This window comes from Opisthocomus hoazin, chromosome 12 (genome assembly GCF_030867145.1).
Source record: "Opisthocomus hoazin isolate bOpiHoa1 chromosome 12, bOpiHoa1.hap1, whole genome shotgun sequence".
Classification (NCBI taxonomy): domain Eukaryota; kingdom Metazoa; phylum Chordata; class Aves; order Opisthocomiformes; family Opisthocomidae; genus Opisthocomus; species Opisthocomus hoazin.
The window spans coordinates 5026155-5047197 of record NC_134425.1 but is presented as its reverse complement, the minus strand read 5'-3'; the positions used below and the strand labels follow the sequence as shown (position 1 = coordinate 5047197).

General features: G+C 42.0%; 1 protein-coding gene across 3 annotated transcripts; it reads left to right on the top strand.

Annotated features, from left to right (window-relative positions):
* Positions 1 to 220: 220 nt before the first annotated feature.
* LSM14A (LSM14A mRNA processing body assembly factor) lies at positions 221 to 20873 on the top strand. 3 transcript variants are annotated; one of them, XM_075433646.1, is made up of 10 exons: positions 221 to 596; positions 9032 to 9195; positions 10581 to 10713; positions 11782 to 11901; positions 13789 to 13965; positions 14279 to 14341; positions 15023 to 15202; positions 16407 to 16578; positions 17444 to 17675; positions 19607 to 20873. In XM_075433646.1, exons 1-10 carry the CDS (start codon positions 476 to 478, stop codon positions 19628 to 19630), a joined length of 1386 nt encoding a protein of 461 aa, XP_075289761.1. In that variant the 5' UTR covers positions 221 to 475; the 3' UTR covers positions 19631 to 20873. The 3 variants fall into 3 exon arrangements, with proteins under 3 accessions (XP_075289761.1, XP_075289760.1, XP_075289762.1); XM_075433645.1 differs by having other exon boundaries at positions 11779 to 11901; XM_075433647.1 differs by lacking the exon at positions 14279 to 14341 and having other exon boundaries at positions 11779 to 11901.
* Positions 20874 to 21043: the final 170 nt, after the last annotated feature.

Below are 21043 nucleotides of genomic sequence, written 5' to 3'. Positions count from 1 at the left end.
CAGGGCCCAGCCGTTCCGAGCCGATCCGGGCAGGGAAGCCGCGCTCTTCACGCGGGGTGGGAAGGGGTCCGCTAAATTAAGTACCCGGGCGGCCCCAACGGCCGCCGCCTCCCCTCAGACAGCCGCCACCCCCCGTCAAGAGCCGCCGCCCTGGCTCCCGCCGCCAGGTCTCGCGAGAGCGGCTCGACTCCCGGCATCCATTTCGCGGCTGGAGGGGAGGGGGGCGGCTCTGAGGGAAGATGAAGGCGGCGGCCATGTTGGGAGCTTCGGGGCGCTTTTGCGGCGGGGTGTGCTGAGGGAGTCTGCGCGGAGAGAGCCGTCGCCGGGGGATCGGTAGAAGGTCGGGCTCGGAACGGGAGGAGCGGAGCGCCTGCTGCGACTCCGAGCCGGGCTGATTTAGTTGCTTGTGCCCGGTTTCGGGAGCGCTCCGCAGGGGAGGAGGAGAGGGGGTGTCCCCGACCGAGGAGCCGGCGCCATGAGCGGGGGGACGCCCTACATCGGGAGCAAGATCAGCCTCATCTCCAAGGCCGAGATCCGCTATGAAGGGATCCTGTACACCATCGACACCGAAAACTCCACCGTGGCCCTGGCCAAGGGTGAGGACCTGGTGGAGCGCAGGGCTGGGCCCAGGCGGCCCGGCAGCGCCTCGGGGAGGGCAGCGGGACCGCGGGGCCTCCGGGGATCGAGCGAGGAGTCGCGGCCGCGGCGGGGCCGGCCGCGGCGTCACGGTGCGGGGGGACCTGGCGGAGCTGCGGTCCAAGTCCGGGCGGGGCCGGCCGGGGGCGCGTCCTGCCGCCATCCGGCCTGGCGGAGCGGCTGCGGCGGGGCTGGGGCGGCCCGCGGCGCGTCGCGGCGGAGGTGGCAGCGGGCGAGGGGCAGGGGGAGCGGCCGCGCCTGCTCCCGGCCCTGGGGCCGCTCCCCCCGCCGCCGAGAGCCCGGAGCGGCCGCGGAGGGGCCGTGGCGAAAAGGAGCTGGGAATGTTGCCTAGTCAGGGGCTGCTGAGAGGAGTCCTGAGTCGAGTGAAGGTCTGCAGGCCTGGGCAGTGGACGCGGTCCGGAGTGGGGGCGGGCAGGAAAGAGGATTTCTTTGCATCGTCAGAATTCCAGACCTACAGAGTACAGGGCCGCGCACGGCAGAACTCTTCGGCATCCTGCGGTAGGAGGAAACTTGGGGCTAAAGGGGATCCTCTGAGTGTCAGGTTACCAACAAAGAAGGCTGATCGTCAGCTCTTCGTTTCGGAGGTAGCTGTACAGTACGGTATAAATCCAGATTGAGTGCAGACACCGGCGTGAGAATGTACTGGCCAGAGAATGTGTGTGTGTGTGTATAAAAAAGTTAGGATGATGGGTTTACTGAGAAGAGGGTCAGAGGCTGGAGGCTAAAAAAGAGGATCTTTGGGCATCTGGAGGACTTTGCTGTTTCTTGTGCATGATAATGCACTCTCAACACAAGTACATCAACCATGGCAGTGAACGTGCAATATTCAGGTAAAACATTAAGTCAGAATTCTTAGTAACTTCTTTGTAAGCGATTCTGCAAAACTCAGTGGAATTTTACTTTACATTTCTTGACTCTGTAAAGTATTGCTAAATATTCTAAGTGCGTGTATAAAAGCAGAGAGTTTATCCAGCCATTAGGTAAGGAGAAAGATTGTTCCTTGTAGAAATTAAATATTTGGGACTGAGAGCATTCCGAACCTCAGTTCCGGTTTAGCATTAGGCTTAGCATTCTAGCATAATGACGATCTTTTACGTTTTGCATCGTTGGGGTGTATAATAGTCTGTGGAGTTGATGCTGTGTAGCAGTTTGTTTGCTTTCATCTCGCATTGGCCTCTGTGGTAATTCTTGTTTGTGTTGACAAGGCTTGTCACTTGAAGGCCTTCTTCTGCCTCGGCCCTCCCCCCTGCCCCCCCATAATTATTATTTAAGAAATAGATTGCTCTGTTTTGTAAATTGTTATATTGGTGCTTTGAAACACCTTATAGTAGGTTGTGTCCCAGGCTTGCGTATGGGGCATTTAGCTTTCATGATGTGATTTTTATTTGTATCTAAAGTTGTCTTTAGGTTAAATTACCTCGCTGGAATTGCATCATCTGTTTAAAAAGAATGGCTAGTATTTGTTTATATGAGAAAAAGATGAGCACTGCAATTAAAAATAAATGTTTAGAAATTCCAGTTGCATGCTGTGATTGTTAAGGTTTGTACAGAAGCACTTACAAGAATCCCATCCTTGAAGAGCTTGTGATAGTCTTACCATAAATTAGACAGAGTTCGTGCTGACCAAGCCGATTTTGCATGACTTCTCAAGAGTGGTTAAGTCGTGTTTTGGCATATCTGCCAAAGTGTACATATTTAAGATAGATCAAACTACAGTTACAAATCTAATTTACTGTCTTCTCATAGCGCTCATCAGAAATGTAAATCTAAACCATTAAATTTGCTTTAATATAACTTGGCTGAGTTAGCTGAAGAACATGTGTTTAGTAATATAGTGTCATGATTCAGAAGAGAATAAACCAGTATTTCTAGGCCACCTGGAACCAAAAATCTAGAGATTAATCTGGAAGCTGATAACAACCGTATTACACTGTAAAACAGTTCACTGTGCTCATGAACAAAATGCTCAACCCGAGAGCATTCAGGTTTCTGAATAATGAAGGTTTAGGTCATGTGAATGTGGTATGATAGCGTATATGTAAGGTGACAAGTGTGGTTAATCCCGGCCAGGTCTGTATGTGAAAGAAGCAGAACTTCTGAACTGTCTGTAGCTGTAAATACGTTGATCAGATAATAGTTGTCTTTTCTTCCTGTGGTGAGTCCAGAAGTCAAACCAGAGCTGTTTGCTGTGGATCTTTACCACAAATGTCAAATTTTCTGCCAGAAGAACACAAAAAAAGTCCCTAAATATGGGTCGATGCTTTCAGTTGTTCTGCTGTGTAGCTGGCTTTATATGACTGTTACCTGCTCTGAGTGCAGGGTGACTTATCATTATTCATTAATTGTATGTGCCATGAAGTGCAAATATAGAGGTAGGATCTGTTCTTGGTTAACTATGGATTTGCCTAATGATAAGACTTCAGTGGGCTAAACTGAAGCCTGAGATTAATCTCACCTTTTCATGCAAACTGAGTACAAAGTTGTACATGTGAATGTCTTCATTTATTGTAAATCTTCTGGGTTTTTAGACAAATAGGACTTTTGGGTTGCTAACAGGGTACTGATTATAGTCTTCAGTTACTGAGGGGCAATATCCTACAGTTCTCTAATCAGCACTTTGGTTACAAAGCTGTGGTCCTTTCACTAGTGAAAGTTGTGGCCTTTTGCCTCATGAGTTAGAGGAAGATATCAACTGTTTAATTACTGAGCCTTGCATTTTTATCTTAAGCTGGAGTCTGATAAGAGAAAGCAGTGCATCCTTTCACAAAGTGTTAAAGTGTATTGTTGTTTAAATAACACTGAAAACTCTGATCTATATCGTATTCCAAATACTAAGCAAGCTATACAATTATTTGAGGTTTTTGTATATTATTGGTGTATACGTTTTTTTGGATTGCCAGCTTTTCAGAGCTAGTGTTTGGAACCGAAAACCACCCACTCTTATTCTCAAGTTTCAGGTTAAATTAACTTGGAATGTCCTTTTAGTTCATGCTTCTAGTTCATACTTCATTTTTAAACATCCTGAAGTCCAATCAGTTCAAGAATAGAGTGTTTGCAAGTCATGGTTAGGAGTAAAATTTTCTTGCTGTAAAGCGATTGCTTCCCTACCTGGGGGCAGTTGTGGAATAATCATGACTGATCGTGCCTGATCTTACATGTTGCGGCGTTAAAAACTATGTGTGATCTTTCATGCTAGTAATGCATAATGTCTTTCTATTTCAAGGCACCAATTTAGAGAGATGGATTTTTAATGTAGGTAAGCTGTGTAAGAACAACCCTGTTGGGTCAGAAAAGGCTTTGTTCCCTGCCAACAGCAGGGAGTCTTAGGCAGGTGAGTATAAGAAACAGAAAATTATATACTGCCTCTCTAGTATAATGCATCAGTTTTCACATATCAGCTGTTGGACTGTTGAGAGTTGCATTTGGAACAGTTATAATTAATAGATATTAATGAAATGGCTTTCAGTAATTTAAGAAGTAGTTAAACTAATGGCATTTCTGGCATTTGAACTGTGATAATGTTTTCCATAGTCTAATGGCTAACGAAAGAGAAAACTTCCCTTTCTTTTAGACTTTTACACAAAATTAATTGGGTGAAAGACTCGGAAACGTGGACAGAAAGAAGTTAAATTCTTGTGAAGGCTTCAGCATTTCCTGTAATTCAGGGGTGGGAGTAGGAACAGGAATAGTTAAATTTTTATCAAGTTTTTATGAAGTTATTTTTTAGTCAGTCAAGTGACATGCTCATTCCATGCCTTGAAGTTTAGGGCATGTGTGCCAAACCAACCCTGCGCATAGTGTGTCACAGCAGAAAAATTCCACTTGTCAAAGCCTACTCCTGGCTACTTCCCTCACATCTACCTCCCTGTGAACTCCCCACCCCTGCGAGTGAGGGAATGCAGGCTGAATTAATTGTTCTGAAGGTATGAGCCCACCACAAGCTGGCTCCTTCACATCAATACTTCTCCTGTAATGTGATGTGCGGGCATCTGAGCATGTTTATAGGGAAAGGGTTGTGATGTTTTGGAGAGAGGGCAAATGAAATGACTTGTTCTGGTAGTGGTGGACTCGTTTTAGGTGTTGTGGTTCTCATGGGTGCCTGAAGAGTGGGGAAAGACTGGTTTCTGTGGTACGTATGCATTTCTGTGCTACATATATGTTTCTGTATGCTACGTATGAAGTAAGGCTGATAAGACTGTCAGTGCTGCATACAGAGACTGAACTATATATTTGCAATAATGCACATTATATCAGAAGAGAGTCCTCTCTTGCTAGTAAGGTATATAGCTTGGCTTCTGATTAACACAGTGTTTTTCTGTGTTAGTGTCCTGGGTTTGGCCAGGACAGGGTTAATTTTCACCGGGCTCCAGGAAGGGGCACAGCCGGGGGGGGGGGGGGGGCTGACCCCACCTGGCCAAACAGAGCCCGGTATTCCATGCCATCTGACGTCACACGGGGTTCCAGTGGGGGGGGCGGGGTGGCAGGGACTCACTCACGGCTGGGGGGGGGGGGGGGGGGGGCGCGGCGCCGGTCCTGTTCAGGAGAGCGGCTGTCTGGGTCGTGCGGTTCGTTGTTGTGTTTTTGCCTTATTTCTACCGTTGTTGTTCCTGTTTCCCTCTGTTTGCTGTTCTGTTAAACTGCCCTTATCCCGACCCACCAGTTTCTGCCTCGTTCTTTTCATTCTCCTCCGCACGCCGGTGGGGGGAGGGGTGGCCGCCTGGCGCTTTTGTTGCCGGCTGCAGCCGAAACCAAAACAGTTAGTCAACAGGCAATAGTTTCTGCTAACTGATAGGGAAAGTTGCGATGTTTTCATTTGATGCTATGGTAGTTTCCATTAAAATATAGCATAGTAGTAACATTGACATTGGTCAAAATCTGTAAAAAATTTGCTTGCAGCACTTAAACGTTAAATTAGTGGAGCTACTTGGGCATGAAGTCACATAAGTGAATACTGTTAGGCTCAATAGTGTTAGTTTCTTTACAGTCAGCTACTTAAGTAGGTGTATTTCTACTGACAAAAAATAAGTTTGCTTTTAACATGTGATGGTTGCCTTTTTGTTTGCAAGTCATAAAGCAAGTTTAGCTCACTTAAAAAAACAAACAAACAAAAAAAACCAACCCACAAAACCAAAAATAAAAACTTAAATTGAGAAGGTAAGATTAAATGGATTTACCGTAGTCCTGGCAAGTGTTATAAGATTATGTTATCTTCCATGTGCTTATTGTAATTTCCTGTCACTCCTCTGTATTGTGCTATATGTGAACCCCTGCACCTTGTTCTGGAGGAAGGATGTAGTCTGAGGAAGTACCCCAAGAGACAGAGCTGAATAGAGCTCTAAGACTGCTGCTGCTCCAGTACCTTGTCTTTTTGATACTCTGGCAACTTAGTATGTCTGATTATGCAAAACTATGGTAAAAGCTATTCATTTTTAAAATCCTATGGTACTGGCCACCTTTTATATTAGACCTTTTTACTTGAATGAGCTCAGATTGTGTTAAATCCTAATCCAGGCTGGGAAAGAAGATACTGTAAAGATAGCTATCCCTTTGCAAAATATTAAAAGTACCGTTCAACACTCCATTATACTACTACACAAAGGACCTAGCTGGGGTAAACACTGCAATAACATTGAGTATCCCTTACACTAAACTGCTTTCTTAGATTGCCACACAGGCAGTTTTGGTTGCTTGCGTTAGAAGGAAATTAGATTTGGGGATGGTTCTTTTTGTTGCTTTGGGGTGAGAGGGGAAGGTTGAACCCCACATCAGAGGAATTTGCTTACCGCTCCAGCAGAGCTGATTTCCATTGGACAAAATTGTATTTATATTTTGCAGAAAATCGCAGTTTGGTTTGGGGCAGTGGAGAGGTAGGGAAGACAACCCAAACTCTTAGTAGCAGCTCTTGATGTGTTGTATTCCAAAACCATCAACGACCTTACCAGTTTCTTGATCTATTTGCATAGGCAGCTGAGTATCTTAGAAGATGAATTCTAGTTTTTGGTGTAGAAAATACTTCCTTTTGATGTTTTCAGAATTTTATGGTGAGGAGAAAGACAAATTCTTTTTGATACACGGTAAAATCGCTTTACCTCTTCCAAGGTATCATTAGATGAAAGTTAGGTTGTTCACGTTTGGGGTTTTTTTTGTTGATTTAGAATGGAGAAAGGTAATTGCCAGGTGTTAAAACTGTTGCTATAGTTTAGTATAGAACTGTGTCTCATGATGTTGGTATTAATAGTGAAATACCCATGCCGCATAGCTCTGACTTAAGAGAAGTACTTTCAAAGCAGAATTCTTCCATAGTTCATCAGATTTTTATTTCTATGTAAAGGTGAAATGTGATCCTCTAGTTTACTACCCTTTTCTGTGGTGTTGCTACTGCTTAGTTCCTTCACTTTAGCCAGAAAGTAAAATACTTCAGTAACTTACTGATCACACTGGCCATTTTTGTGCACCTTTGTAGACAAAATGGCTACTAGAGCAACCATTTCAGTGTGCGATAGAGAGAACCAATACAAAATGAACTTTGGTTATACTTACCAAGACAGCAGGTCAAATTATGGAATGAAGGGTCAAGTTAATTTACTAGTTACCTAATAAATAGAGTTTAGGATGGCTAGAAAATGAAGTTGAATCCACAGTCAAGACAGTGAAATAGGAAGGCGTGATGAATAAAAAGCAGAAGAATGAACTACAGTAATACACATGACCAGTTGATGATGTTGCTAAGCCATTGTGTATTACTTTGAGTTAATTTCTGCAGCCTCTTCAGCTTCAGAGATCTTCTTCTGTAGAGGAAGAAGAGAAGACACATTACCTTATAACAGTATATGCCTTTTTACAGCACTTACGTTTTGTAGGACCGTTCAGAGCAGACTTTCAGATGCACAGAGATAGAAAAGTTGGTGAAATTCAGCTCAGTAGATTATATAAGTATGAACAAAATAATTGTAACCATTTAATGTTGTTTTTCATTGTAGTGTGGAGTTCATCTCCTTACCCCTGGGTTATGCTTTTCGAAGATATTTGTAATACTTGACTGATAAGCTCTGTTTATGCAGTACTAGAAGAAGCAACAGTGGCGGAAGATGGTTGGTGCAGCCTGAGAAATGACTGTATCACTTTACACAGCTCTACAGGAAGCTCTGCTTTTCCTGACTAATGGTTTTATGGCTGCAAATAAGTGTCTAATGATATCTCCAAATTGTTGATGCATCTGAAAGTGGAGGGAAAACTAATTCTGGTAAATTAAAGCAAAATACGGATGTTTTCTCAGCATAACCTGTAGTACCTTGCAAAGCAAACAAAAGCCTCTTAAAAGCCTAGAGCAGAGACAGTCGTGAGGGATTATTAATGCTGCTGCATGCTAGTTGATGTTCAGTACAATGTGACTATTTTTTTTTTTTTCTTCTCTGGTTTGAATTAATTGTTTAGTTTTTGCTTACAAAACTGTTAGCTACTGGAGACTTATCTATTCTTCAGATTTTTGTTTGTTTCATTTTATATTCACCTAGGGTTGGCAGACTTCTGGTGGGGAAAAGTCCTGGAGGGGGTAGTGAAAGTAAAGTGGCGCTATCCATATACAGTGGTAGTGATTGTATGTAGTGCGAAGGGAAAAGCATGATAAGCTTCATCACTGTGCAGTCTGAAAAGTGTTGGAATTCAGCTAAGCACATGCAAGTGAATTTAATGTCTTGGTATGCTGCACGCTGTGCAGGCCTACTTAAGAAAATAGTGATGCCTCAGTGAGTTGACTTAATTTGGCAGAGATCATATGAAACTTACACCAGCAAGAAGAATGTATTTTGCTTAGTGAAAATTGTCTATGCGTACCACAAAATATCAATTTTTTATTAAAATCTTGCTTCAGACCTTGAATCTATTGAGAAATCCTTTATTTTAGGTAATTTTTAATATTCTAGTTTCCAGTAGTATTAGCATTTTTTTTCCTGATTTGCAAGTGCAGAATATGAAGTATGTAAATTCATGTAGTCCTTGGTTCACAGGACTGACTTACCAACCTTTGTTTGCGTTCCTGTTGCTGTAATATCCAGAAAGTGTTAATTTTAGCAAAAAATGGCTTTGTTGCTTCCGCTTATCCTCACAAAACAGTCGACATATTTGACGTGAGCGATAGCATAAATGATTTCTCAGAAAGGAACAGAAGTGTCTTTCTGCTTGATTTTTAACTGAAATTTGCAAGATCAAATTAATTGTTTATGTCTGAGCACTTGATAATGGCAAAGAATATGCTGTTTTTTCTCAACAAAATTTTATTGGTTTTATTTAAAGGTGTTGGTCCCTGCAGCATATTTGAAACATTTTTGTTGAGTGTGCGGGAATTTTATTATTTTCTCCCTTGCCAATTTTGCAGTTCGCTCCTTTGGTACAGAAGATAGACCAACTGATAGACCTATACCACCTCGTGATGAAGTTTTTGAGTATATTATATTCCGTGGCAGCGACATTAAAGACCTAACAGTCTGTGAGCCACCAAAGCCTCAGTGTTCTTTGCCACAGGACCCTGCTATTGTTCAGGTAAGTCAAAACATGTTTTTAGATGTTTGTTGCTGAAGACATAACTGGGTAGCTTTAAGTACTCTCTAGCCGAGTGTTTAAGAAATAAGATGTGTGTTGCTGTAAAGTTCACAACCCAATGTAAAGAGCTCTGGAAAGATTTTCTTCTTTTGGATCATGTCTTAAGTGTGAAAATCAAGGTTGGAATCTAACTCTAGCACAATGCACTGGATACCGAAACTGCCTGTTTTTCAGAAACAACTAATGACTTTTGGTAGATGCCTTTTTCAAAGGTACTTGCTTAGGAGGACACGTGTGCAGGACTGCTGGTATAAGTCAGATGGAGCGCGTGCTGAAACCTCCCCAAATAATTAGTGATTTATTTGTTTGTTTTTTTTTTCTTTTGGATTTTAATGTTCAACCCTTTTTTTGCGGACTATGACTTTAAAAGTGTTTCATCTGGCTACGTGCTTTTTAAAAGGCTTCTTACTAAGGGGCAGTTATTTGAAAAGGACGTACTTGTTTGGTGAAGGGAAAGCAACTTACAATTTGAAGCCTTCAGGGTTAAATAATCTGTGATTTTATAGTAAATGGACTGACAGAGATAGTTATTTTTGATCTCTGAAATCTGTTGCCTTGTTGATTGTGCTTGTGGGGTGTCTTAAAATAATCCCTGAGAGCAAGATGGAAGTTCTTGGTGCAAATGGAACTTGATAATTACATTTCTAATGTTTAACTATTCCATAAGATAAAATTCTTGATACTTTCTTACAAAGTACCCTTGCAATCCTCTAAAGTCTTTTGCTGAATTGGGTGCAACTCTTTCTGTCAGCGGTAGTTGAGAGCTGTGAAATTGCATTCCTGCTAATCCCAGTAATAATAAAAACAACCCCACCAGACTCCAGTATGTTTGGGTCTTTCATTGTTCATGTGGTTTTTGAAACTTCGGAGAAGAAGCTGACATTTTCCAAGTTTGCCTGCAAAAGCTGATACACGTGTTTGACAAGAGAGTCCAGTATGTGAGGTTCTAGGGAAAAGACTGCGAAATCTTGTGGTACTGTTCTCACAACTCCGTGATATTAGAAGGGTAAAAGTGCTTTCTAAGCTGTGTACATACTGGAGAAGATGTTTTCTGCTAGCTGTTGTCTGGTTTGAGTTTTCCTGCAGAGTAATGTGTGTAATTCATTATTTTTGTGATGTCTTTGCTTCTGCTTTAAAGTGGTTAAATTCTTGGTATTAAAAGAAGAAACTTTATGAATGTTAACATCTTTCGTACATATTAGCCACAGTAGTGGTGTTAGGCTAAATTTAACAAATAGTTTTAGACTTTCCGCATTTCTTGCTTGCAGAACTGTTTCCTGCTTTTTGTGTAAACATTAATTTCTGCAAGTGTGTTTTGTCTGTAGTCTTCACTAGGATCTTCGACTACATCTTCATTCCAGTCTGTGGGGTCCTATGGTCCTTTTGGCAGAATGCCTGCGTACAGTCAGTTCAGTCCAAGCCCGCTGGTGGGGCAGCAGTTCGGCGCTGTTGGAGTTGGTATGTTCGTTTTTATTATTTGGCGTTTTCCTGTAAGCGAAGTTGCATGTGTATGCGTAGCTGGTAATCAGTGCTGATAATTCCATCAAGGCCTTATCCTAAGGGCACATCCAAAGTCTTCGTTCTGTGTCAGTCCCACAGTGCAGCTCAGAAGTAGAGAGTTTTCCATAGCCTTTGCAGCTCAAATCGAAGCAATTATGATTGAGAGCTGAACACCCTATCTCAGAGGGACAAGTGGGGAAAAGTTCCTGTATTCATAAATTCATTCTTTTTCATATATATTCATTACATTCATCGTGTATTCATTAAGTTTCACAAGTGGTAGAGGCAGCTTCTCCACAAAAGCCGCATAGCTGTGCTGTGGACATTTGGTATCCCAAGCTGATGAGGCGGTGTGTGCCTTAACGAAGGGTTTGGATTATTCAGTAGTCCATGTGCCAGCACAGTTCTCTAGCTGTTCATGAGGTGCTAGCTTGGCATGAAGTACATGCTTGAAGTATTTGTGAGCTGCGTGGGTTAGTTGCTGTCTTACACTGCAGATGCACTCTGACACTCACCAAGCAGCTTTCATTCCTCCCTTGAAGTTTTTGTTTCATCTTTTAGTTTTTCACATAGGAACTTGCATTCATGTAACTGTTACGGTGAGTGTGTCACTCCTGGTGCTGTAAATGTTAGCCATGTGAAAGGAACGCTGTAGAATTGTGTGTGACTTGATACCAGTTAGTAAGTTGTTTTTGTTTAAAAGATGTTAAGTGGAAATGTATACCAAGAACATTTATTACTCTATAAGATGCTGTCACGTCTATGCTATGTTAATACTTGTGATACTGAAGTTAGCAGTGCCTTTTTTTTTTTTTCTTTTGAGAAAAAGCATCAAGGTATTACAGTCTTACCAATTTACTGTGAATGTATACATTATGTTACACTTAGTGTATGGGAGGGGCAGACTTATATGTATTCTAGCATAACTGTCTAATATGGCTTCACTAGTTGTGTAGTGCTAAAAAAAAAAAAAAGGAAAAAAAGTCTGAACCAGGTTTTACAACTACGTTATTTCTTTCAAAGCAGGAGGTTCTTTAACATCTTTTGGAACAGACTCTTCAGCCAGTGCTAGCATGTCCCAAAGCACCACAGTTGGTTCTGCGTTTACAACAGATGCAAGATCACTAAAAACACAGATGTCTCAAGGTAAATACCTTTGAATAACTCTTTGATCTTTTTTTGACCAGTCGTGCCCCCGTGATTTAGGTGGTTGCCAGCAATACTAACCACACAGCTGAATTCTGGCATGAAAATACCTGATACCAAAACCAGAAAGCACTGAGTCTTTGTACTGTGTTTTCCTACATTCCTTTGTACTGTGTTTTCCTTCATCTTGGTGTGCTGCATAGGTAACTGTTAGCAACACGTTTGTTGTTATCCTTAAAGCATCTATACTGAGGAGTAGGACTTACTTTAGTTGAACAATGTTAGCAAATAGGTGCGTATGGAAATCCAGTATCTAGTTTAATTGATAGCATGACAAAACTCAAGGTACTTCATGCTGATTGAATTGTGAAGTCCTTCAGCCTACTGTTTTAAAATATTTAGTCCTACTGGTATTTCTTTGTTAATGTATATTTATATAAATAATGCTAACAGCAGATCACATTGCCTGTAGAGATAGTGAAATGACAGTTAAGTCAGCTTAATAGTAATAGAAACTGTATGGGTGGTTTGTGTAATACTGGAAAAAAGTAGAAGCAAAAGGGAAGTTCTTGATGCTTTTTGAGTGGCAAAGAAAAAAGAAACTGAATGTTGAGCACTTTCACCCTCACTTTTCATGCAAATATGTTAAGATTGCTCCTCAAAATCCAAAAGGCATTATTTTCTGCTCTTCCACTTTTCGTTACCGCAAGTAAAACTGTGTGCTAAGATATATTCGTAATGCTATTATTAAGTTTATGCAGTCACACTAAAAGGCAAAACACTTAAAGCAAACAGGTTTTTTTCAAAATTCTAGTTGAGATTTGTACACCCATTAGGAGTGCTTTCTAGCATTAGTTGAGTGGATGTTGTGGTTTTACCACGTGGATTACCAAAAATAGGTTCTACTTTGTTGCATTAATTGAAGGCGGGGGGGGAAAGTGTGCTGAGCATTTACTGATTCTGCTGTTGAAATAGCAGCTTGGTTTTCTGTAGGTGAAATTAAAACCTGTGTGATTCTTGGACTTAGTATACAACACGTACAACGATGAGCATACATTCTGCCACAGATTTCCTGTGAGGCAGCAAAAAGTTTTTTCTGTATGTGTTTGCTTTTAAAAATACTTGGTCATCTTTGTAGATCCAAAGTGTGATGTGGTTGGTTTTGGGGTTCCTTGGGGTTTTTTGGTTTGTTTGTTTTTCTTGTTTAGCTTTTTTTTATGGGATACAATGTTATTCTTTTCTTCTACTTACTGGGACTTTAGTCTTATCCTAGTTTCTTAACAGATTTACCTATGTGGTGTCATAAACTTCTGTGGCTGGATCAAACATCTGCATTCTAAACATGCTTCTGGCTCCAGTTGCTCATGCTGCAAATGGAAATGTATAAGCAGCAGTTTGTGGGGAAGCTTTCGTAGCTCCTTCGTCTGCATTATGCGTGGCACTAGCCATGGCTATTCATTTATTTTGTGGTGAACATACAACAGAGTGCGCTAGATGAAGTGAAATTTCAGTATCACAACTGTAGCTCTGCCTTTGGGAGCCATCACTTTCCACTTGGCTTTCCAGGGAGGCAGAAAGAGCGTTTTTACCTCCAGGCAAACAAAAAATTTAATTCCACAGCTAAATGCACAGCATGAATGGGTTGGTAGGGATTAATTGTCCTACCCATTTTTTTCTTTTAGACTGGGGGAAGGGGAATTGCTAAATATCCTTCATTCTGGATTAGTGGATCTGAGGGTGCAGAAATATTTATTTCTTCTTTGGACACAGCTGTCTTGACTGGTAAGGCAGATAAACCTGACAGTCTAGATTGGTTGAGACCGGTACCTCGAATTGTGGATGAGAAATAACTCTTTGGGTTTTGGGTTTGTTTTGGTTTTTTGCCAGGTCGTTCAAGCCCTCAGATAGATCATTTGAGAAGGAGCCCCACCATGGAACAAGCAGTGCAGACAGCTTCACCCCACTTGCCTACTCCGGCGCCAGTTGGGAGGAGGAGTCCTGTACCAGCCAGACCTTTGGTGTCTGCTAGCCAAAAATCATTAGAGAATCAAGAGCACAGACGAGGTAGTTCTGGATAATTCGCATATGGCTTATTGTCTCTCATACACGTATGAAGTGCTCTTTTTAAGGGTAACATGGGAATTTTCCTGCTGTCCATTACTAGTAGACTGGCCAGCAGAGACCTGGATTGTATATATTTCTTTTTGAAGTCAAGCATACATTCTAAATTATTTTTCTTCTTTTTATAAAGTTAAGCTTGTGGTTTATTTTTATAGGTTGGGATTTTTTTGAAATCTGAACTATATAACTAGATACAAAAGTATGATCAAAAATACCTAATTGGATAAATAAATCATTTTTTTATTTCCGACTTTAGCTGAAGCACACAAGGTTTCAAGATCAGAAAATGAACTCAGAAATGAAAACAAACGACAAATTGGTAAATCTTGTTTTGAGAAATAGCTATCATTGATTTCAGACTTCATTAAGTTTTTTAAAAGTCTGCTAAAATACAGCATTGTGTATAGTTTGCGAAGTGCTAGGACTTCGTTTCTAACGTCCAGAAATCATGCAGTTCAGATTAAGTACACAAAATTCTTTATTACTGTAGATTGCTTTCACGTGATTGTTTATAGTGGGTGACAGTAACTTCGCATTGGGTCAGAATAATACAAGCACAAAAAGCACGAAAGAGAAAACATCTTGTCTTTGCTCTATGTTACATGTTTTGAACAAAAGGGCAGAATCGACCAGTATGCATGGATTTATAAACACAATAGCATGAAATAAAACCTGTTACCTTTCTACAAAAATACTTGACTGAAAAGCCACGAACATTTTAACTCTTCTTCAGAAAACTTGTAATGATTTCTAGAAAGTCTTTTAGTACCCAAGTTTAATACCGTTACGCTTTCTGTGTTGCTGCCGTAATTATTGTAAGTGAATTTACAAGTAGCTGCTCCGGCGGGACTTTGCGCAGCAGAAGTGCAGGAAGAGGATGCATGAACTCCCAACCTGTTACCCCAGGAATTAAAAACACAAAACAAAAAACCCACCCCCATGACCCTCAAAGAAAAAACAATCTGGAAAACAAAACCAAACGGAATTTCCCTCTTTTCAGTTCCAGGTGGACCTTCAGCGCGAAGGGGCCGTGGAGGTCACAGAGGAGGGCGAGGAAGATTTGGTATTAGGAGGGATGGTCCAATGAAGTTTGAGAAGGACTTTGACTTTGAAAGTGCAAATGCACAATTCAACAAGGAGGAAATTGATAGGGAATTTCACAACAAACTTAAACTAAAAGGTAAACCAATTTTTGCTTCAGATTTGAGCATGGAAAAACTATGTCTTGCTGCTTGAATGCTACCTTGGAGAACGACTTTCAAAAAGCATATCGTACTCTTTTGCGATCATTGGAAAAAAAAAACCAAACAATCAATGAGCAAGTAAACTGGGATCATCTGTTTAATGAATTTAATACTTGAGTCAATATTTGAGTTTCGAAAGAGTTTTAACTAGCAGATACCATACATTGTGTTGTGACAAATCTGTTGGTTAAAAATGTTGATTACTTGAGCACAAGTGCCAATAGTGTGAGTTTACCCTTGAGTTCTGGAACAGATGCAATAAAAGAAAACCCGTATTTTATGTTTTCAATTATTAATAGATCAAAAGCAATCACAAAAACAGGAGTTTGGGATCAGCTTTGCTGGAGGATGCACAAGAGTTTCAATTTAAGACAGTTTCTCTCATTTCTTTGTTTTACCCTTTTCCAAAGAAACACAGGAGTAGTGCAGATCCGTGCTGCCAGCACTTCTGTTTGCTGGCAGGCTTCTGCTGTAATTATCTCATGCTCTTGTGACCAGCCACCTGTTCATTACGCTGCTGCTACTATTTTTGGACAAAATTGTTACAGGTTAATATAGAGAGTTCCTCATTTCAGTATCTGATTGGCTAGGCTTGAAGATCATAATAGCAAGTTCTGTTGAACCTTCAGCTGCTTTTTCAGTGCCATTCAAAACAGTTAAGTTGAACTTTAGGCATTGTTAGGAAGGTGATGCATTATGAAGTCAGTTCATGGCACAATATCTTGAATGCTGGCCCTGTGTTTCGGAGGGGATAACAGCAGAGCCAGCAGGCAAAGGAGAAGGGTAGCAGCGATGAGCAAAACATGGAGTGGGTTGTATATGAGGATTGACCGAGTGAGGCTTTAAAGTCTGGAAAGGAGGTAGCTGGGAGGTTATAAAATCGATGGCTGCCGAGTCCATTCTACCACGGGGTTTTTTGTTAATTAAACCCACAGTGGATGTAGAAGATACCAAGCCTTCAGATAGCAGCAGCAAAACATCCTAATTTGAGTTGAATGGTTTGACTGCCACATGAAATTCTGGAGGGGGGTTGTATTTCTGAGTGTTTGGTATAGTTGGTGTCTGTCTGTGAATAAAATAACAGTGCCACTTTGTTTAGTGTGATGGGCTGGACGGCTTCTGTTTACTTTTATTTTCCAGAAGATAAACTTGAGAAACCAGAGAAGCCTGTAAATGGAGAAGACAAAGGTGACTCAGGTGTTGATACCCAAAACAGTGAAGGGAATGCGGATGAGGAAGATCCACTTGGACCCAACTGTTACTACGACAAAACCAAATCCTTCTTTGATAACATCTCCTGTGATGACAATAGGTACGGCCTCTAAGGGGAAGCTTGATAGTCTACTTAGTGCATGTTTGTGTCACGGGGTAGTGTCAGCACTACTCATTGCCATCAACTGGATTGAAAGTGAGTAAAGCTTATTTCCACATGTGGTGGACAAAAATAAAACAGGAGTGTGAAGCACAGGGTTTCTTTATGGGCAAGTGCGGTACGTTAATAGGAAGACATTTCTAAACATAGTTTTAGAACCGAGTGTGCTTCCTCCAGAATCTCCTTTGCAGGTTTGCTAAAGTGGGGTTTTTGTTTTGTTTCGGTGCTAAGTCACCAGTTCAGTTAAATCCATTATGACTCGGCTTCGGTGGTGATTTCGAAGTAGATTGTGTCACCGTCCTGGCCGATAGTGCTTCCTGGCTGGGAAGATAGCATTTCAGGAACATCGGAGCTTATCTTGTGCTCTTGCCTTTGCATTGGAGAAGACGATGTGGATTGCGGACCTACTTTGAATTGGCAGGGGGACGGGGGTTGTTTTGTTTTACTGACAACTAGGTAAAACAACACCTGTAGCTGCAAACTCTTGCTTTCTGTTTCTTGTTTTAAATTGCAGGCAGCTTTTATTAGATGTTGCTGCATGCAGAGGATACAAACTGTGTCGTTCTGTAAGGGAAACTCTTAGGGCATTATTAATATATAATTAAGGATACTGTAACATGTCCCTTCTCGTTGAGTTAAATGAGTTTGTGGCAGAAACCTACATTCTCGCAGAAGGGATAGTGCGGAGATTTAAAATGTAACTGTGTCGTTTTTCATTTCATGGGCTTTCTGGCGGGTCTGACTAAGCCAGGCAGTCGTCTTTGAAGCGTGTTTTAAAACAATGCTTGTTCCTTTCGTGTGGCAGAGAACGGCGACCCACTTGGGCTGAGGAAAGACGATTAAATGCCGAGACCTTCGGAATACCCCTGCGTCCCAATCGCGGCCGTGGAGGGTACAGAGGCAGAGGAGGGGGGATTGGCTTCCGTGGTGGAAGAGGCCGAGGAGGTGGAAGAGGTGGCTTCACTACTCCCCGAGGATTTCGTGGTGGATTCAGAGGAGGTCGTGGAGGCAGGGAGTTTGCTGACTTTGAATACAGGGTAAAATACATTTAATCTTACTATGACCTGATCCGCTGCGCTTGGAAACTAGTGGTAAAAAAACTCCTGCTTTTGGACTTGGCGTTGAGCTAGAATTTCTTGAATAATGTTTTCCGAGTACTCTGAGCTACTTAATTGAAAGTCCATTAATGCTGAAATTCTAGTTACGTGGCAGCATTTTACTATCAACAGCAACCAAAACTGAAAGCTACCTTTCTTCACATGTTCACATATGCCCTACATATTTGTTCTATAGCTGGAACTGGGGGAGGGGGAAGTAAAAGCTCTGCAGATTTGTTAGAAAGTAAAAGGAAAAGAAAGCTCTGCAGGTGTTAGAAAGGTGAATCGCAAGCATTTTTCTGAGCAGTGTTGTAAAATGTAGAGATTGAGAGGGAGTAACTTGACTTGCTTTTGGTGTGCCACAAACTTTCTTGAATTCTTTGTGAATGAGCTGGCACAAAGCCTACAGACCTCTAAGATCGTATATAACCCCTAAAATGGAGTAATTGAAGTTAATGAAGCATGGCAAGAAGGAAGATAAAAAATATTTGAGTTCTGTAAGGTGCCGTTACACACTTTTTACTATAACTTTACAGAATTGTATCCAATCGCTGTTGGGAAAGCTAAGGCAGGGTTGAGTTTTTTCAGCCAGTCATTCAGTGAAAAGGAGCTGTGGGAGTTAAGGTGTAAAAACTTCAAAAGAAAATATTATCTCCATCCCACAGAGAAAGCATATTTAAAAGATCAAAAGAAGTACTGTTGCTTTATTTTTAGTTAAATGTGAATGAAGCTTAAAGTTTCTTTAAGCATTACGCAGAAGCCGCCGTGTAAGTCTGCGAACTGACGTAACCTGATGTGCAAACGTGCTTTCGTCATCCCGTAAGCATAGAAATAGTCATTTGTTCTGCAAGAGCTATGATGGCTAAAAAGCAGAATCTTTCTTTACAATGAAGTTACACAATTTGTTACTTTTGCACACTATTAAGACATTCATTGTTTGCTGCTGAGGATCCTGACTCTTCTTCCTACCGGATGTTCCGAGGAAGGACAAAGTTAGCTGTCGGCCCCAGCTGGCAGAGGGACGACTCTGTGCTAGTGAGGTCTCAGACGCGCTTTCTCTTTCTTGGAAACAAGGTGGGTTCTCCCCCTTGTGAGAGCTCCTTGATCGTACAGATGATGTAAACCAGCAGAGCTCAGTCGCTTGCAAAACCAAAATCTTGTCATAAGTTCAGTGCTAGCCCCTGTTCTTGGTGTTAAGTGTGCATATTCAGCTCGAACGTTAGCGTGTTAAGGGGCAGAAGTAATACTGGCGTACCGTTCAGAATCAGTGACAAATGTGATTAACCGGATCGGTGCAAGTAAATGTGGGCTTTTACAGTTCTGACTGGGGCAGAAGCACCGCTGGGAGTTTACTGCAGGAGCAGTTAGGGTTTTGAAACACAAAATCTTTGCTTTCTGGTTGAAGACTTAAATATTTTTAATTAAAAAAAATGGGAGGGGGGCTTTTTTCATCACAGAAGATTTCTGACTATCCCTCAAGATACTCCTTCATTAGTTTGCAACAAGTAGTCCTGTGATACAAAGAAATTATTGGTAGCTGAGCATGAATTGAAATGAGGGGTTGAAGATCAAAGATTTGCGCTTCTGAGTGAAGGAATTTTGCAGCCTTCTGGATAAGTAGGAGGTGGTGTAAAGGCGGAGTTTCTGTGCCACACGTCTGGTCCAAGCGAGGAGCTGCCCCAGCGCGTGCCGCACAGAGGGCGTTCTGAGCAGACGCGAGCCCGGTCGCGTAGCGAGGTCTCCTTTCTGGTGTCAGAAGATGGGAAGTGGCCGTCACCGTGTGTCTTCTCCCAGCGCTGTTGCCCAGATGAAGTTGTGATTTTTTTTGTTCTGCAAAATTAATTTTAACGTTCTACTGTTGTTCCCTCTAGAAAGACAACAAAGTTGCTGCATAGTCTGCAAGAAAGCTGAAACCGGGTGAGCGTCTCGAGCTTCTTGATCCAGAGAATTAGTTTCAGTCTCTGCAAAGAATGAAGTTAATTTGCTGTATACTTGTCACCAGCACTGGGATTTAACTATTTAATTTCAAAGGGGTGTAATGCAGTTACTTTTGAAAAATGGCCATCTTTGAAAACAGTGAGCATTAAATATATTTGAGACAGAAGGAGAAGTAATTTCTTATGTATAGTTAATTATAAAGCAGTACTTCGATGGAGTTCAAGTATTTTTTCATCACTGAAAGGATTTTTCTTATTACTAAACTGTATTTGATAATTGCTTCGAGCTGTAAGGACAATTGTATGCAGAAGGCCGTCGATACTGTGAGTGTTTTGATCCGCCGAAGGTTGTTTTCTGGAAATCCTGTAATATCCCTTTTGAGATAGTTGTACTTTTATCAACTTAGGGTGCTGGACAGTAGGAAACTCGCTTTGTCAGTCCGATATGTACACACAGTAAATACTGTTTCTTAGGCAAAGGAAACTTTTTATATAGTTGTAAAATTCCATTATATCCCATTGCCAAAGAAACATGACAAACTTTGTATAGCTGTATAAAAAGCAACTAATTTTTTAAAGAATAAACATTTTTAAGTCGGCAGACATACTGTGTTATTGCAAAAGTTGATACGCTGAAGAACACTGAATTAGTCGGGGTTTTTTGCTAGCAGCTTTTCAGGCTTAAACGTTTGATTTTGTATTTGGAACCGCAATGACAATTTGAAATTGTTCTTCCATGACACGGAGCCGGACGCGCTCTTCACTTCTCTGGCGAGGATTTGATTTTGTAGTTTCTGGCATATCGCAGGATTTGACCAAATTAAGGAGATATTTTCAAATGAGGAGAAAAGAAATTTTCATATGTTGAAATTTGCAATTAACTTTACTTAGCGATAAATATTAACTTTTTTTAAGAAAGGCCCAGGCGCAGGCGTTGGTGACTCCCCCGGGGGTGCCTGGGCCAGCAGTACGTCTCCGTGTGTCCATTCTCGAAATGTTAACTCTGTTGTAATACCTGTAGGCGTAAGCAGCTTAAAGAATTGTTAGTGTTTGGGGGTGTTGGCGTGGCGGTAGCCCCCGGCCGGGAGGGAGCCGTGCGGGGGGCGGGCGCGGCGGGGCCCCGGCTGCGGCTCCCCCCGCCGGTGTCTGTCTGTGTACGCGGAGGCCGCAGGAATAAAGGGATCCAAAGATTCAAACAGTCTGAGCCGCGTGGCTGGTTTGTGGGGGGTTGGTTTTCACTCTGTCCTCCCGCTGCTCGGGGGCGCGGGGCGGCGGCGGTGGAGCCGGAGCTGGAGCTCTGTCACCGGCGCGGCCGAGGGCGGGGGCGGGTTCCCCGGCGGGGGGCTGCCAGGGGGCGGGGCCGAGCCGCGC

Excerpts from the sequence above, each read along its gene's own strand:
- LSM14A (XM_075433645.1), top strand. The coding sequence starts at position 476 with ATGAGCGGGGGGACGCCCTACATCGGGAGCAAGATCAGCCTCATCTCC. Across the intron at positions 15,203-16,406 it reads CAACAAACTTAAACTAAAAG|AAGATAAACTTGAGAAACCA; the intron begins GTAAACCAATTT and ends TTTATTTTCCAG. Across the intron at positions 17,676-19,606 it reads TTGCTGACTTTGAATACAGG|AAAGACAACAAAGTTGCTGC; the intron begins GTAAAATACATT and ends TGTTCCCTCTAG.